The sequence below is a fragment of the Lacerta agilis genome, chromosome 14 (assembly GCF_009819535.1).
Source record: "Lacerta agilis isolate rLacAgi1 chromosome 14, rLacAgi1.pri, whole genome shotgun sequence".
NCBI lineage: Eukaryota > Metazoa > Chordata > Lepidosauria > Squamata > Lacertidae > Lacerta > Lacerta agilis.
In genome coordinates, this window is record NC_046325.1 from 46,370,743 (window position 1) to 46,387,105 (window position 16,363).

The window sequence follows — 16,363 nt, forward strand, 5'->3', positions numbered from 1 at the left end:
GTGTTCTAGTTTGTGGTAGCATGGAAACAGCTGTAAAAGCAACTGCCATTTCTCAACGGCCATACAGTGGTACCTTGGATTACTTTACAACCATAATCTGTTCCAGAGGTCCGTTTGTAAACCAGAACAGGTTGTAACCCAAGGCGCGCTTTCGCCAATGGGGCCTCCAAAAGAAATTTGTTCGCAATCCCCCCCAAAATGGGTTGTAATCCAAAAAAAGTTTACAAACCGGGACATGCACTTCCAGGTTTGACGTGTTTGTAATCCAAAACGTATGCAAACCAGACTGTTTGCAAACCAAGGTACCACTGTATTACCGTATTTTCCAGCATATAAGACGACCCCCAAATACAGAGTTTGATATATACTCGACCGCAGGTTCTCCACCCGGCGTATAAGACGACCTCCGACTTTTGAGAAGATTTTCCTGGATTAAAAAGGAGTCTTATACGCCAGAATATACAGTACTTTGTTATCACCAATTTTACCTCCATCCACAGCTTGCAGTGAGCTCCAACTAAGTGAAAGGGATATAAAATGGCAAATGGAATTCAATGTAATTGAGCATAAAGTTATGCACACTGGGACCAAAGAAAAGCTAAAGTTCACATCCCGTGGGGTCTGAACTGGTGGTAACTGTTCAGGAATGAGACCTTGGAGTCATGACATATAGTCTGAAGATGCTGAACTAGTGTGCATAACCTGTGAAAAAGGGCTAATTAGGAAAGAGAAAATTGCCGATATCCCACTCTGTGATGCAAATGTGCTTGGAGTACTGTATACAACTCTGGCCTCCTTCCCTCAAAGAAATACATTGTGGCAGTGGGAAATGCTCAGAAAAGGGCAGTCAAAATGATCAAGGGGATGGACAACTCCCCTGTGATGAGAAGTTGCAAGATTTTTTGGGAAGGGGGTAGTTGAGAGAAAAAGTGAGCATGAGGTGACATAATCAAGGTTTATAAAATTATGCATGCTGTGGAGAAAGGGGATAGGATTACCTCTCTCACAACAAACACTTTTGACATCAACTTCCTAAGGAGGTTTCGGTGAGACCCCAGGAAATTTTTGGAGGCTGATAAACGGCAGCCTGGCAAATATTTAGTCTTTCATCTAGTGGTGGCGCAGAAGGGTACATGGGAGGAGGACATTTGCTGTCGCCTGGGCTCCCTTCCCCAGGAAAGCATGGGCCCACAGAGGGCCACACTCACTCTCTGTCTCTCTCTCTCACACACACACACACATATACAAAAAGGTAAAAGACCCCTGGACAGTTAAGTCCAAACTTGACTATGGGTTGTGGTGCTCATCTCACCTTCAGGCTGAGGGAGCCGGCGTTTGTCTGCAGACAGCTTTCTGAGTCATGTGGCCAGCATGACTAAACTGCTTCTGGCACAATGGGACACTGTGACGAGTGCCAGGGCACATGGAAATACCATTTACCTTTCCGCCGCAGTGGTACCTATTTATCTACTTGCACTGGTGTGCTTTCAAACTGCTAGGTTGGCAGGAGCTGGGACAGAGCAACGGAAGCTCACTCCGTTGCACAGATTCGAACCGCCACCCTTCCGATTAGCAAGCCCAAGAGGCTCAGTGGTTTAGACCACACATACAAGCCCCCCCCCTTCACATGCATCCATTCAGCACATCAGCTGAGGTTGCATTTCAATTGCATTTGCATCCATGTGCCCTCTGGAAGAGTTAGTTGAGGTTATCCAGGATGGTGACCTACTGTAATTTGGAAGCAGAAAGAAGTTTTGTGCCTTTTCTCACTCAACTGAATTTTGCTAACTTTCCTTATCTTCTTTATTTCCTTAGCACTGGGACAAATTATGCTATACGTAGATGGGATGAATGGAGTAATCAATCATAATGAAACAATCCAGTGGCTGTACACTCTGATTGGGTCAAAGGTAAGAAGAGTCCCATCTATTGAACAGTTTTAAAGATTTTACAGTGTGTGTGTGTGTGTGTGTGTGTGTGTGTAGACAGCTGTGACACACACACACACACAGAGAGAGAGAGAGAGAGAGAGAGAGAGAGAACATGCCAATGACTGAAAAATTCCACTAGTTTGATACTTGCCACAAGCAGAGGAGTACGTGGTGTGCAAAGGCAATGCTACTTACTTCCATTTATAGTGGCACCTTCCTCTCTTTTTTCCAGCTAGTGAAAATAATCCATGGGGCAGTGTATGTGAAGTTAGCTTCCTACTGCAGAATGGCAGCCCAATGGGACTATGTGTTGCTGGTCTTGAAAGTGCTGCCTTCGCTACCGGTGAAGTTCCTGGGGCAAATGTTAGCACTAGCATATGAAGCCGTGAATGGGACCCAAGTACCTATAAGAGTGCCTTCCTCAGTATCAGCCATCTCAGACCCTATGATTGGCAGGCGAGACCTTGGTGGTGGTGCCAACCTTGGGGGCTGCCCAGTTGGCAATGGCCCATGATGGGGCCTTCTTAGTGGCAGTTCCCTGTTTGCGAAATGCCCTCCTATCTCCCTCATTATTGGCTTTTGGGAGGAATTTAAAAACATTCCTGTTTGTCCAGGCTGTTCGTGGCCAAAAAGCACTGTTCTTGGCAACCTTTAAATCGCTGGTTGAGATAATGTATTAAAGGGTTTTTAGAATGTATGGGCTTTAGGTGTGGGGGGGAGGAAGGGGTTCCCATTTTTGGTTTTCTTGGGAGGTATGGCGAAATAAATAAACAAACTACACACGCCGCCCCAGTGCCAAACATACAAATCCCTTTGGTGAACAAAAGGATGGCTCTTGCTGTAGTTAAGGAGGCATTAAAAAACTTCACAAACACTCAATTTTTTGTTTAGTCGTTTAGTCGTGTCCAACTCTTCGTGACCCCATGAACCAGAGCATACCAGGCACTCCTGTCTTCCACTGCCTCTCGCAGTTTGGCCAAACTCATGTGGGTAGCTTCGAGAACACTGTCCAACCATCTCATCCTCTGTCGTCCCCTTCTCCTTGTGCCCTCCATCTTTCCCAGCATCAGGGTCTTTTCCAGGGAGTCTTCTCTTCTCATGAGGTGGCCAAAGTATTGGAGCCTCAGCTTCAGGATCTGTCCTTCCAGGGAGCACTCAGAGCACTCATTTCCTTCAGAATGGCTAGGTTTGATCTTCTTGCAGTCCCTGGGACTCTCAAGAGTCTCCTCCAGCACACCCAATATATGCTGCCAATTGGAACAAGTAGTCTTGAATGTTAACAAAGAGCAGGCCTTTCTCCTTGCTAAGAATCTTTCATATGCACACAGAACACACTTATGGCGTAAAGTGAATAAAAAGGAAGATACCTATCTCAGGGATGCCAGAAACGATTACTGTTTATTATTATATGCTTGCTGTTTTATTCTAATGCTTTATGCCCCATCTGTCAAATATATTATTAGGGCGACTTGCCAAGGAAATAATTTCCACACAATGAAGTAAGGCCTCAACTCTCTGAGTTTCCATTTTTATCACCTTTATAGCCTCTGTATGTGCCAATCCTGATGCTCCAAAATAACTGAACCACGGCAAGGACAGATCAGGCCACAGCAACACTGATTGTTTTTGCTCTTGCTAAGGAATGGTAATACTTCCCAGTGAGAACATTCAAAGCAGCAATCTTAGTACAGGGATATCCTGGGATGTTTAAATTTCCCTCTTTTGCTGTAGAAAACCATCGCATAGCGCCACCTAGCAGAACAACTAAAAAATATTGGGATGAATAGAACACAGGTGCTGCACATTTTTATACCTGAACACACTCACCCTGAAAAGGTCTGCTCAGCATTCATAACTGCTTTATTTAGGACTTCATAATGTAAATTATAATTTCCATGCATGTATGAAGTATTTGGAACCCTACTCATTTTCCCCTGGTCAATTATTTTTGGGGAGGAAATGTTCAGATCTTGTAATTCCTCTCGATCAATAAAAGATGTCTTGGACATTATGAGCATGCATAATATTAAACCTTTTATGTTAAGTAACTTTTGGTTTCCCTTATTTGTCCTCTGCTAATGTCACCACAATCCTAACTAACGTATTTGCAGAAGAAAGTCAGTAGAGATAAGTACAGTAGCAGGTGAGAAATCACAACCACGTTCTTAGTTGTGCACTGTGTGCCACTGAAAAGCTGTGGTGCAGAGAAATAAAAGATAATTGAAGCATGGAATTGTAGAGTGGGAGGGATCCTGGGGGGTCATCTAGTCCAACCCCCTGCAATGCAGGAATCTCAGCTAAAGCTTCCATGTCAGATGGTCATCCAACCTCCGCTTGAAAACCTCCAACAAAGGAGAGTCCACCACCTCTCGAGGGAGACATCCGCTGTCAAACAGCTCTTACTATCAGAAATGTTATTCCTGATATTTAGTTGGAATCTCCTTTCTTGAATCCATTGGTTTGAGTTCTACCCTCCTGAGCAGGAGAAAACAAGCTTGCTCTGTCTTCCATGTGACAGTTAAATCTCCCAGGTTTCCTGTTGCAAGCTAGACAGGAAGCTAGTTTAAATATTTGGAGACTGTCCCTAAAATTTACATTATATCCTTCTTGTTATCATCATTGCCAATCTGTATGTTTGGAATATTGAGAGCAAGATGAGAGCCTCTCTAACCCCACACCAACATCCAGTGCAGAAGAGTTATTTTTAAAGCCCTCTTAACAGGAGTTAGGTTTTTTTTTTAAAAAAAGTTTATTCCTGTGTTTGTGTAGGTATATTTGTATTAAATTAATGCAGCATAACTCTAATGACTTCACCCAGAATGAAACATATCAAGGCCTGCATATTTTTAGCAGGTTTCTGTCGTTATTATTCTGTGGTTGGAAAAATAGGATAAGCACTAGGGGGTTTCTCTACATCTGTTGCTGTAGTGTTTGGAACCTGCCCAAACTGTTTCTGAGCCATTCTATGTCTTTCGAATTTGACTCAATGTTTTGGACCAGTTTAGATCTATTGAAAATGAAACTGGTCCCCCCCCCTCATTTGCTATAATAGGGAATCTTTCTTTTAACTGAAGTGGGTGAAATTTGTAGGCACACCAGACTCTCTAGAGTGGATTAAAGCCTGTCAGATTATAGGCAGTTACTTCCAGGATTTTTTGTTCAGGGAACCTTCAGAATTTGATATGAGAGAGAGAGAGGAGGAGGAGGAGAAGGAGGGAACCTTCAGAATTTGATATGAGAGAGAGAGAGAGAGAGAGAGAGAGAGAGAGAGAGAGGAGGAGGTATCTTATTTTCTGCCAGACTTGGATGCAGGTTGCAGGCATGGTCACCCCTTCTGAGATGAAGCCTACTAAATTGGTTCTCACTCTCAAGAGCAGATTTTATTATAATAACTGGCAGGCTAGAAAAAGAGTGTGGATAGCCAGGATCTCATCATGAATTATCTTGGGTGCAAAGAAGCAGCACTTCCTTTTTATGTCCGATTCACAGAATGTTGGTTTTTCAGTCAACACTAAGCCAGATCAATCAGTTCATTTCAGCTTTAAACTCATAGCAAGACAAGACAAAAAAACGCAGGAACAGCAATTACACTCACACAATTAAATTTAAAAGGAAATTGGCGGCAATAAAATTAGTGGCAATAAAAGACTTAATAAATATACAAAATAATGTGCATACTAAGACAGATTTGCTTGGTTTGGACGTACTGGTAACTGGGATCTCTCCGGGGTAATGCAGGCCAGGATCTTGGTGTGAAGCTGGTGTGCTGTGGGAAGGAACTAGGGGAATTGTATTTGGTCCTAGTAAATGCTCATGGATATCATGGACCGGTTGGACACAGAGGAGTGAAGAAGTTGGCTGAAATGGGCAGAGCAAAGACAAGCGGTATGCAGGCACAGTCTCCAATTGCTTGCAGGGAGCCCTGGAGAGGAGACATCAGTGGCTTTGTGGAGACAGGGACTTTTAGTCTGAGCAACTAATTTCATTGAGTGGGACCTACAGGGAATGAGCTGCAGTGCTTATCCTATTTTTCCAAGCACAGCCAAGGCTGCCAGGATTGTGTTTCTCTAATAAAGAGTTAACTCCAGCTTTGAACTGTGTGATTGACTGATTGGCTGCCTCCTTTACAATGGCATTACAACTCCCCCCCCCCCCCTTTTTAAGGAACAATTGTCTGAATTAGGCCATTGCAGGAAAGATTCATTTCTTTATTTGGGGAGGGTTTTTAATTTCATGGCAGATCACAATGCTTCGGATGTATTATGCTTTGAATTCAATCCCTGTTACCTCTCATGTAGCAGGATTGGAGAGACCTGTGGACTGGGTTGGGCCAATCAATGATCTGATTCCGTATAATGGTCACAGATTTCCTTCCTGCCATAGTTGTCCTTGTTTTAAATTCCTGGCCTCTCATTTTTAGCTCGTTTCAGGTTGACCAAAGATTGAAAGGACAGCAGTTGTGTTCACTGACTCTAACAGAGGGTCAGCTTGTATTGCATTAAGAAAGCAGCATGTCTGCAGATGTCAGCCTAATGAGTGACAAGCTCTCCTCTCTTTCCTCTTGCAGTTTCGGCTGGTTGTAAAGACAGCACTGAAGTTGCTCCTTGTTTTTGTGGAGTATACGGAATCCAATGCACCACTTCTGATCCAAGCAGTGTCCATCGTAGATGACAAGAGAGGTGAGTTACAGTACCTGCCTGTAGTTGCGCTTCAAAGGAAATAATGAAATGGTTTGTTGTTTTGCTACCACGAAACAACCTCACAAAAACAAATCATACTCACTTTCATACACTATACCTTGTTCTCAGGAGAACATTTCAAGTAGAAAACAAAACGCTTGTAGGCCACACCGTGGCATAGCTTTGGGGGAGGGGGGGAGACAGAGGGGCTGCTAACCAGGGTGCAAAATTTGGGGGAGCTGCAAAACTTCAAAAGAAAAAGAAACCACTTTTAGGTTTTTTTAAAACAATCAAGCAATGTAAAAAATTCATTAAATTAACAACAACAACAACAACAACAACAGCCGCTGCTGTCATCTCCCAAGCTTCCCTCTCCCTGCTGAGAAGACCCTTCCCCATCAGCCTCACTGCCACCCAGCCCTGACAGGAACCATGGATTATGGGGTGCAATACTTGCATTGCCCTGGGTGCTGTCAACCCATGCTATGCCACAGACATGTGTGCATGTGTATGAATTGGAAATTTGCCTACAAAATGCATGGCTAATAGCAGGGGTCCCCAAACTTACCCAGCCTCAGGCCGTTTCCTCCAGTGCGGAGGGCGGGGGAGGGCGCACCCATATGCGCCCTTACTCGCTTTTTTCGGTGCACTTCTGGGTTGGCGCGGCACCAGAAATAGCTTGTGCATGTGCGCACGGGCCTCCGCAGACCCGAAAGTGTGCCGGAAATGACATTTTGCACATCCACAAAAGCTATTTCCATCGCCGCACCAACCCGGAGATGGGCAACCACATCGTGCCACGCCGGTAAGAGTGGGTAGTGGCGGGCTGCGGGGGCTCCACAGGGCAGGCGCCACTACCAAGAAGGCCCTCTGCCTGGTTCCCTGTAACTTCACTTCTCGCAGTGAGGGAACCGCCTGAAGGTGCTTGGCACTGGACCTCAGTGTCCGGGTTGAACAATGATGGGTTCCGCACTCCTCCTACGTTTTGTAGGTAAAAGCCCCATTGTTATACATGCAGAATATGAAAACAAAACTTAATCCACGGGGGACATGTTCTCCTGTCCTTCAATTTTGATTAGTAGGGTATTCTAATTTTTCTCCATTTTGATGTTTTCCTGATTTTGTAGGTGAGATTTCAGGCAATCCTCAAACCGAGAGACAGTTAGTGTGCACACCATTTCAGTGGTGTGGAGAGGATGGAGCTCCCTGTGGCAGTGGGGATGCAGTGAGAGCTGCTGGCCAGAGGGCTGTAAAACCTGTCACCAAGGCCTTTGCAGTTGATCTTGAGGCAGTCGTGGTGTGCTGCCTCAGCAGAGATACACCTGACAGGGGACTAGGCCATCTGGGGAGTGAGCTCCTTCATGAGGGTAGGGCAGGCATCCATTGGTCAGAGTCTGCCAGCCATGCCCACTGTGAATTTTATGCACATGCATTTTCATCTTAATGGTTTCATGCCCTCTTGAATTCTCTCTTCAAAGTTCTTTTCAATTTCCTCTTACGGTGCTTGTTGACTATTGGTCTCATGCCAGTGTTTAGCCTTTGATGGAGTTTTGAGGTGGAATTATGGCTGCTGACAGCAGACTTGCCCTCTGATTGACCCTCATGAAAGGATTCAATGTGCACTTACGCCACTTACAGGACCTAGTATTATAAGAATTCTACGCTCTCAAATATAGAATAAAGGTTCATAAATGCACACATACCTAAATGTGTCTGAAATAGTACGGAAGAGCAATCCTGAAGCCATTTTGATTCTCCCAATGACCTCAAATATTCCTCTACAGTAAGGGAGGTAAATGGGGGAAAGCCTTCTCATTGTCTTTTTGCTCACAAATCCTGTCTTAAGGGCCTATTTGCATATGAATAGGGTGAGCCTGTGACCTGGATTCAGGAACCAAAGTATTAACCATCACCAAAGAATGGCTAGGCTGCCCAGGTAATGCAATCAGTGACCGTTATCAGGTATCCTGCCAGACAGGACTTCTGCTGTAGCCTGCCTCCTAGTATGTATGATGATTTTAGGGTGGTCTTTGGCTAAGGGGTTTGGGCAATGTCAAAAGTCTTTACAGGTTCCTGCACACTTTTGTTCAGGGTCTCTTCCTCCTTGGAAGGAGGGGAGGGAACTCTGTTGCAACAGAAAAATATCTGCCTTGCTTTCCACTGGATCCTGTCTCCATCCATTCTTCTCTGACCGATTATGAACTTAGGGGACTCAGAGTCCCATGGGGAGTTGGGCAGCAAGAGCCAAACCCCAGTTTTTACATCACTAGAAAGAGTTCTGTATGGTTGTTGTATTTCATCCCTGCCTTCCTTGGATATGGCAGCCATTTCTCAGGCTTCCTCTCCAGAATTGAACCCAATTCCCCATTCCCCCATTGGTCACCATGGTTATGCACAGCCCAAGGAGGGGTTCAGAAAGTTCTAGATGTTCACTGACATCTATTAGCTCTAGAATTAGCACAGTGGAGTAGCCAAAGGAAGCATAACTGATTTAATGAGGTGTTCACAGTTTCTGTTTAAACCCCTGTGTATAGTTTAATCTTTCCAGTTTGAGCCCCATTGAAATGAATGGGAGTTGCAGAAAAGCTTCCTTTCATTCAAAGGGGCTCTGAAAGCCTGCTGGGAATATGGCTTTAGCTATCTTATTTGGGAATCCTTTTTATCAGTCTCAGAACCGGTTGATTAAGTGCAGACCTGCCTTTGTAGACACCTGGTGCTTTAATGGACATTTTGTTTGGTGAGTTATAATCTTTTCACATGTGCAGTGCACATGATTGGCAAAAGTGGGGCCACTCCTAATAATTCAGCCCCAGTTTTCCTAGTACAGCTGTGTGTTGCTTCCACACTGCAGTACATCCAAATGGAATTGAAAACTCCGTAGGAACATCCGGCTTACAAATGCTCCCTGCAGTTTTGGAGGAATGTGTTAAGAGGCAAGCAAGAGTTCAGCCTATAACATGTACATTATTGTCTCTCTTCTGCATTTTTTTCCACAATACAGAGTGCTCTTCTTGCAGGACAAACACCTCAGTATTATAAACTTAAATCTTCTACTGTCTGCCTTTCCAAATGAGAACAATCACTTCTCCCCCCAGTTACCTATTGTAATAATTTTATAGCTTCTGAGCACTAAAATGTTTTTCATGCTAATGAGCTACAGAACCATAGAATTGTAGAGTGGGAAGAGACCCCAAGGGTCATCCAGTCCAGCCCCCTGCGATGCAGGAATCACAACCAGATCAAATATGACAGATGGCAGTCAACCCTCTGCTTAAAACCACCCAAGGAAAGAGAGTCCACCACCTTCAGAGGGAGACCCTTCCACTGTCAAACAGCTCTAACTTTCAGAAAGTTCTTCCTGATGTTTAGTCGGAATCTCCTTTCTTGTAACTTGAATCCATTGGTTTGGGTCCTACCTTCCAGGGTGGGAGAAAACAACTTTGCTCCATTCTCCATGTGACAGCCCTTCAGATATTTGAAGATGGCTGTCATATTTCCTCTCAGCTTCCTCTTTACGAGGCTGAACGTACACAACTCCCTTAACTGATAAGACTTGGTTTCCAGGCCCTGGCTCAACTTGGTTGCCCTCCTCTGCACACGTTCCAGCTTGGCAAAAACCTTCTTAAATTTTGGTACCCAGACCTGGACACAGTACTCCAGGTGTGGTCTAACCACACAACTTCAAAACATGTCATTTAGTGGCTGTTGTATTGAACCATTTACATTATGCCACCAGCACATGAAGAACATTTGCATGCTGAGGATCTTACAATCTAGTTTTCAAATGTGGAGGGGAGAGACTAGTGGGAAGGGAGAAAGGCAAGAAAAGCAAACACCAGGAGGTATTTGTTTCAGGGGGGTACTACCAACGTAAAAAGACTTCTTGGCCTTTCTTTCATTTCTTTTTCATTGTGAGTCCCACTTCAGGTGCCCGGTGGCCTAATCCACTGCTTCTTTGGTTGCTGGCTTGGAGTTGCACTTGCTTTGGTAGTTCCATAGCTTGGATCATTGTAAGGTAAAGGGTAAAGGGACCCCTGACCGTTAGGTCCAATCGTTTCCGACTCTGGGGTTGTGGCGCTCATCTTGTGTTACTGGCCGAGGGAGCCGGCGTACAGCTTCCGGGTCATGTGGCCAGCATGACTAAGCCGCTTCTGGTGAACCAGAGCAGCACACGGAAACGCCGTTTACCTTCCCGCCAGAGTGGTACCTATTTATCTACTTGCACTTTGACGTGCTTTCGAACTGCTAGGTGGGCAGGAGCTGGGACTGAGCAACGGGAGCTCACCCCATTGCGGGGATTTGAACCGCCGACCTTCTGACCAGCAAGCCCTAGGCTCTGTGGTTTAACCCACGGCGCCACCCACGTCATTTCCCCTTACAGTGGTTTGGCAGTGATATGGAAGAGGAAGCCCCATCTGTGGGGCAGTCCTGCCTCCTGCAGCATGTTTGTGATTGGCTTGGATTCCTTGCATCTTTCTGACATCACAGCATATCTTGGTAGATCTGTACAATTTTATCCTTACACCATAGCTCTCCAAAATGGCGTAGGGCTTCTAGATGTGAGTCTCTAGGGCAGGCACTCAGAGCACTTTCTTTCATTTGCCAGTGTACCCATCAGTTTCAATGTTCGCTTCCATTACATGCGAGGGCTTTCCCCCCGGAGGGCCTTGTCCCTTCCTCCTGCCATGTCAGTTTCTCTCTTGGCCTCTGACACCTCGTAATAAATGAACTCACTGGGCAGTTTGGGGATTTTTGCTGAATGCCACATGGTTGTTGTCTGCAACTGTCTCAGGATGTTTCAGAAGCAAATTCTGCACTTTAGTCTTAGGAGAGTAATGGTGTTAAGTCCCAGTGGGCAAGCTCAAAAAAAATTGGGTGGGAGGGTAGGGTCTTACCTTTCAGTAGAAAGTGGCGAGGGGCTTTTCCTTCCTTGTTTCTTTTTATTACCATTGACACCAAAATAAAAATCCCTACTGCTGCATAAGGCTCAGCTACACTTTTATCCTGGCCACATTTCGGGCATGGAAATGATGCAGCATCGAGCAGTGGCATTCATGGAGGGCAAAGATGGCTACCTTGTTGTAACAAAATAAAAAATAAAAAATTCCTTCCAATAGCACCTTGTTGTTGTTTAGTTGTTTCGTCGTGTCCTACTCTTCGTGACCCCATGGACCAGAGCACGCCAGGCACCCCTATCCTCCACTGCCTCCCGCAGTTTGGCCAAACTCATGCCAGTCGCTTCGAGAACACTGTCCAACCATCTCATCTTCTGTTGTCCCCTTCTCCTTGTGCCCTCCATGGATCACTGTCTTGTCATGGCTAAGGGGCTTGAATAACTCAGGGAAGCTATGAGCTATGCCATGCAGGGCCACCCAAGATGGACAGGTCATAGCAGAGAGTTTAGACTAAATGTGATCCACCTGGAGAAGGAACTGGCAAGCCACTCCAGTATCCCTGCCAAGAAAACTCCACGGACAAAGACAACAGTAGCACCTTAGAGACCAACTAAGTTTGTTCTTGGTATGAGCTTTCATGTGCATTGGTACCTGAAGAAGTGTGCATGCACACGAAAGCTCATACCAAGAACAGACTTAGTTGGTCTCTAAGGTGCTACTGGAAGGAATTTTTTATTTTGTTTTGACCATGGCAGACCAACACGGCTACCTACCTGTACCTTGTTGTAGTCATATCCTCCCCTCAAGAATGCATTTGTTTGGTTTGTGGGAGGCGACCGTTCATACTCGTATTCAAAGGAAAGAGCACCACCCTGAAAATTATTAGAAGTCACTGAAAATCTACCTCCCCCCCCCCCACACACACTAAGGATGAATTCTTTCATGAAAGTGTGTGGCGGGGTGGGGATTTATTTTAAATAATAGGCCATGAAGAAATAACAGAAAATAGGATTAGCAATATATGTTAGGGAGATTCATTTTCCGAACCATATGGTGTATACCATATACTGGCCTGATGAGGTTAAGAATACAAATATGCTGAAACAGTTAAAGCTGATAAAAAGTGGAATGAGGTCTGCAGTATGGTCTGTAGCAGAGGAAAGCAATCCATCCAGCAGGGGGAAGCAGTGCATTTCTTATTCCTTATTTCACCACTGCCCATTTCATTTCAGCGTTTTAAAAGACTTCCATCCTGATTTACTGAAAAGTTAGAAAAGACTCACAATCAAGAAGGTCCTGCAGTGACGAGGCCAATAGGGTACTTTAAAATGTAGGCTATTCCTCCGAAGATTTAGAAACGGAGAAGAAAAAGTAGGTTTTCCAGATTCCCTTTTTATTTTATTTTTTTAGCTCTGACTAGCTTGCAAGATTAATCATTGCAGAAAAGATACAAAGTCCCAAGATCAAGATGAGAATGGATGAATCCCAACAGCTTTTGAAGGGGGTTGACCTTGAAATGTAACCACATTCCAGGTGTCCTTTTTATATAGCTGGTGTAGGAATGTTAGTTCACATATTTATGCACACGAGTTGATTCTGCATTCTATGATAATCAGTGTTTGATGACTCATACTGTATATTCTCTAATGTATTCTCCAAACTTGTAATACCCAAATCTCTTACAAAGGGTCAGATAAGAATTTTTTGCAACAGTTTGTTGCACTAGCACAGATAGTAGTAGTATACATAATATTATGTTGTTCAATTTTGTGGAGCTGGAATAAGCCGTGATTTTCTGCTGTGCCGGTGTGGTATAATTATAGCATTGTACTCCCTCTGCGCAGAGAACCTCTGAATCTAAGAAAGGTGATATTGATGGCAGCATTGTACTGCAGCAGCATACGTGACGTGGGAGGGTTGGGGTAGGTGTTTGTGTATTTCATAAGCTTTTGGAACTGGGTCAGAGATGGAACTGATTCTGATATATTTCTAGCCCAATGCAAGTTTGCTCCCATTTTAGGGGGTAGCAGAATTTGGGAGCAGGGACGCGGGTCCCTGCTCCCACAGCGCCTAGGGCTTGCCAATCAGAAGGTCAGCGGTTCGAATCCCCGCGACAGGGTGAGCTCCCATTGCTCGGTCCCAGCTCCTGCCCACCTAGCAGTTCGAAAGCATGTCAAAGTGCAAGTAGATAAATAGGTACCGCTCCAGTGGGAAGGTAAACGGCGTTTCCGTGTGCTGCTCTGGTTCACCAGAAGTGGCTTAGTCATGCTGACAACATGACCCGGAAGCTTTACGCCGGCTCCCTCGGCCATTAATATGAGATGAGCACCGCAACCCTAGAGTCGTCCGCGACTGGACCTAACGGTCAGGGGTCCCTTCACCTTTACCTTTAGAATTTAAGGGCATCTCATGCTCTTCATTTGCTACTTCCTTTCTTTGAGCCAGGACAGGTGATAACAGACTCTGAGGTGTAGGTAAACTCTTGGTATGTCACTATGCATTTCCACATGAGCTAATACAAACTATAGGAAGTTAAAAACATAAAGGTGTACAAAATAACATGTTGTAAACAGACCTGTCATACAGAAAAGCCAGTCCAACACAAGAATTCTTTGTTTTCTGACTTTAAGTTATAATAATTGCTCCCACCAGCAGAGGTTCGGGCTCAGTGTGCTTTGCACCAGTGGTGTGCAAAAAATACCATACAAGATCCACAATTAAGAGCAAAAAGAATTAAGAGCAAAAAGAGCCAGTGTGGTATAGTGGTTAAGAGTGGTAGACTCGTAATCTGGGGAACCGGGTTCGCGTCTCCGCTCCTCCACATGCAACTGCTGGGTGACCTTGGGCTAGTCACATTTCTTTGAAGTCTCTCAGCCCCACTCACCTCACAGAGTGTTTGTTGTGGGGGAGGAAGGGAAAGGAGAATGTTAGCTGCTTTGAGACTCCTTCAGGTGGTGATAAAGCGGGATATCATATCCAAACTCCTCCTCCTCCTCCTCCTCCTCCTCCTCCTCCTCCTCCTCTTCTTCTTCTATATGGGTGGATTTACATACTTGAATCATATTTATTCATGCCTGCAAAGGCCCTGATAGAAATAAATAGATTTTATTCAAATGTCATTTTTATGCAGGTTCCTTTGCATTGTATTTTGGCTTGCTTCTGTATGTACCCCTGGCAAATACACAGAAAAATATTATATGACACTCGTTTATGATTGCCGTGCAGAGACGCATATGGAAGCGTGCTTTTGTAGGCCACAGGCAGAATATTCTAGAATGCTTTAGATGGGAGGAAGCACATTCTGAGAAGACAAGTAGTCTGTCTGTTAACTAAAGCATATTTCTGTCATACGGCATGGATTAAAGTAATTAATTTGTCATGTTACTGGCTTACGGTTACCCCCAAATGGCATAAGTATAGGTTAGAATCATATATCTATCCTTCTTGTTCCCAGTTTCTCTCTCTTCATTAGAAACCACAGGCAGGCATTTCTGCAGTGAGGGTATCATATCCACCTATCATATATCTTCTCTGAACTTACTCAACATGTACACCCAGCGCACAGAATATAAGGAAAGTTGAGCTGAAAATAATAGAAAAGTGTTTGATTGCACAGTATTTATTGTGTTAAATATTAAAGGACAGTAGCATTTGCACAGAACCAAATGGGTGTGCCCAAAAATAGTGATTTGATGAATGAGAGCTGGTTTACAACTGCCACATGGCTCTGCTGGAAGCAGGATCACCTTGTGACTTCTCCCATTCAGCTTATGGTGCCTAGAAACACAATGCAGGGCCATCCAGTTGTGTGTTTTCCCACCTACCATTGTTGACTTGCTGCAGTAGATGCAGAGAAATGCTCCACGTGATGTCATAGGGAATGGTACTTGCTACTGTGATGTCATGCTGTCTTAGAATGATAGAACAAACCTTTTTAGAACTAAAATATCCGCCCAATGAAGTTAAACAACAGATCAACAGAGCCAGACTGATACCCAGAGAGAACTTGCTGCAAGACAGACCCCCCCCCAAAAAAATAACAGAACACCACTAGTAATCACATACAGCTCCCAAGTTAAAACAGTTCAACACATCATCAGCGTCTCCTAGATAATGACAGTTCTCTTTCTCAAGCTCTGGGAGGAATACCTTACAGTCAGCCACCCAATCTTAAACAACTCCTCACTCACAATAATACAGCAACAAGACTTAACATGGACACTGGTACCAGAGCCTGCAATAAACCCAGATGCCAGCTTTGCTGCCACATACACCCGGACAACACCATTACTGGCCCCAACAACATCAAACATACCATCTCAGGACTATTTAATTCCTCATCTTCTAACATTGTGTATGCTATCAAATGCCAACAGTGCCCTTCAGCTCTCTATATTGGACAAACAGGCCAAACCCTAGGCCAAAGGATAAATGGACATAAATCTGACATCAGGAATCACAAGACAGAGAAACCAGTAGGAGAACATTTCAGTCTCCCAGGACATTCTACACAAGATCTCAAAGTAGCTGTCATATTACAAAAGAATTTCAAAAATAGACTGGAAAGAGAAGTTGCTGAATTACAAGATATTGGATTCTTATCTCATTATACATGAGAAAGGTATCTTTAGTTACAGGTGGGTAGCCGTGTTGGTCTGCCATAGTCAAAACAAAATACAAAGTGTAAAAAATTCCTTCCAGTAGCACCTTGGAGACCAACTAAGTTTTTTCTTGGTATAAGCTTTCATGTGCATGCACACTTCTTCAGATGCCTGATCTCACCCCTTGCTTTTTCCTGTAACACCAATTGCAGTCGTTAACAGTCGCCAACTGGTTTACCACACCTATCAGCCAACCA

The 16,363-nt window shown here is 44.5% G+C and overlaps 1 protein-coding gene across 1 annotated transcript in view; it reads left to right on the forward strand.

Annotated features, from left to right (window-relative positions):
- The window catches only part of FHOD3 (formin homology 2 domain containing 3), a 270,953-nt gene that overhangs the window by 170,972 nt on the left and 83,618 nt on the right, over positions 1-16,363 (forward strand). Inside the window, 2 exon segments of the mRNA XM_033169563.1 lie at positions 1,816-1,910; positions 6,499-6,610. Of these exon segments, the coding sequence (XP_033025454.1) occupies positions 1,816-1,910; positions 6,499-6,610 (207 nt within the window).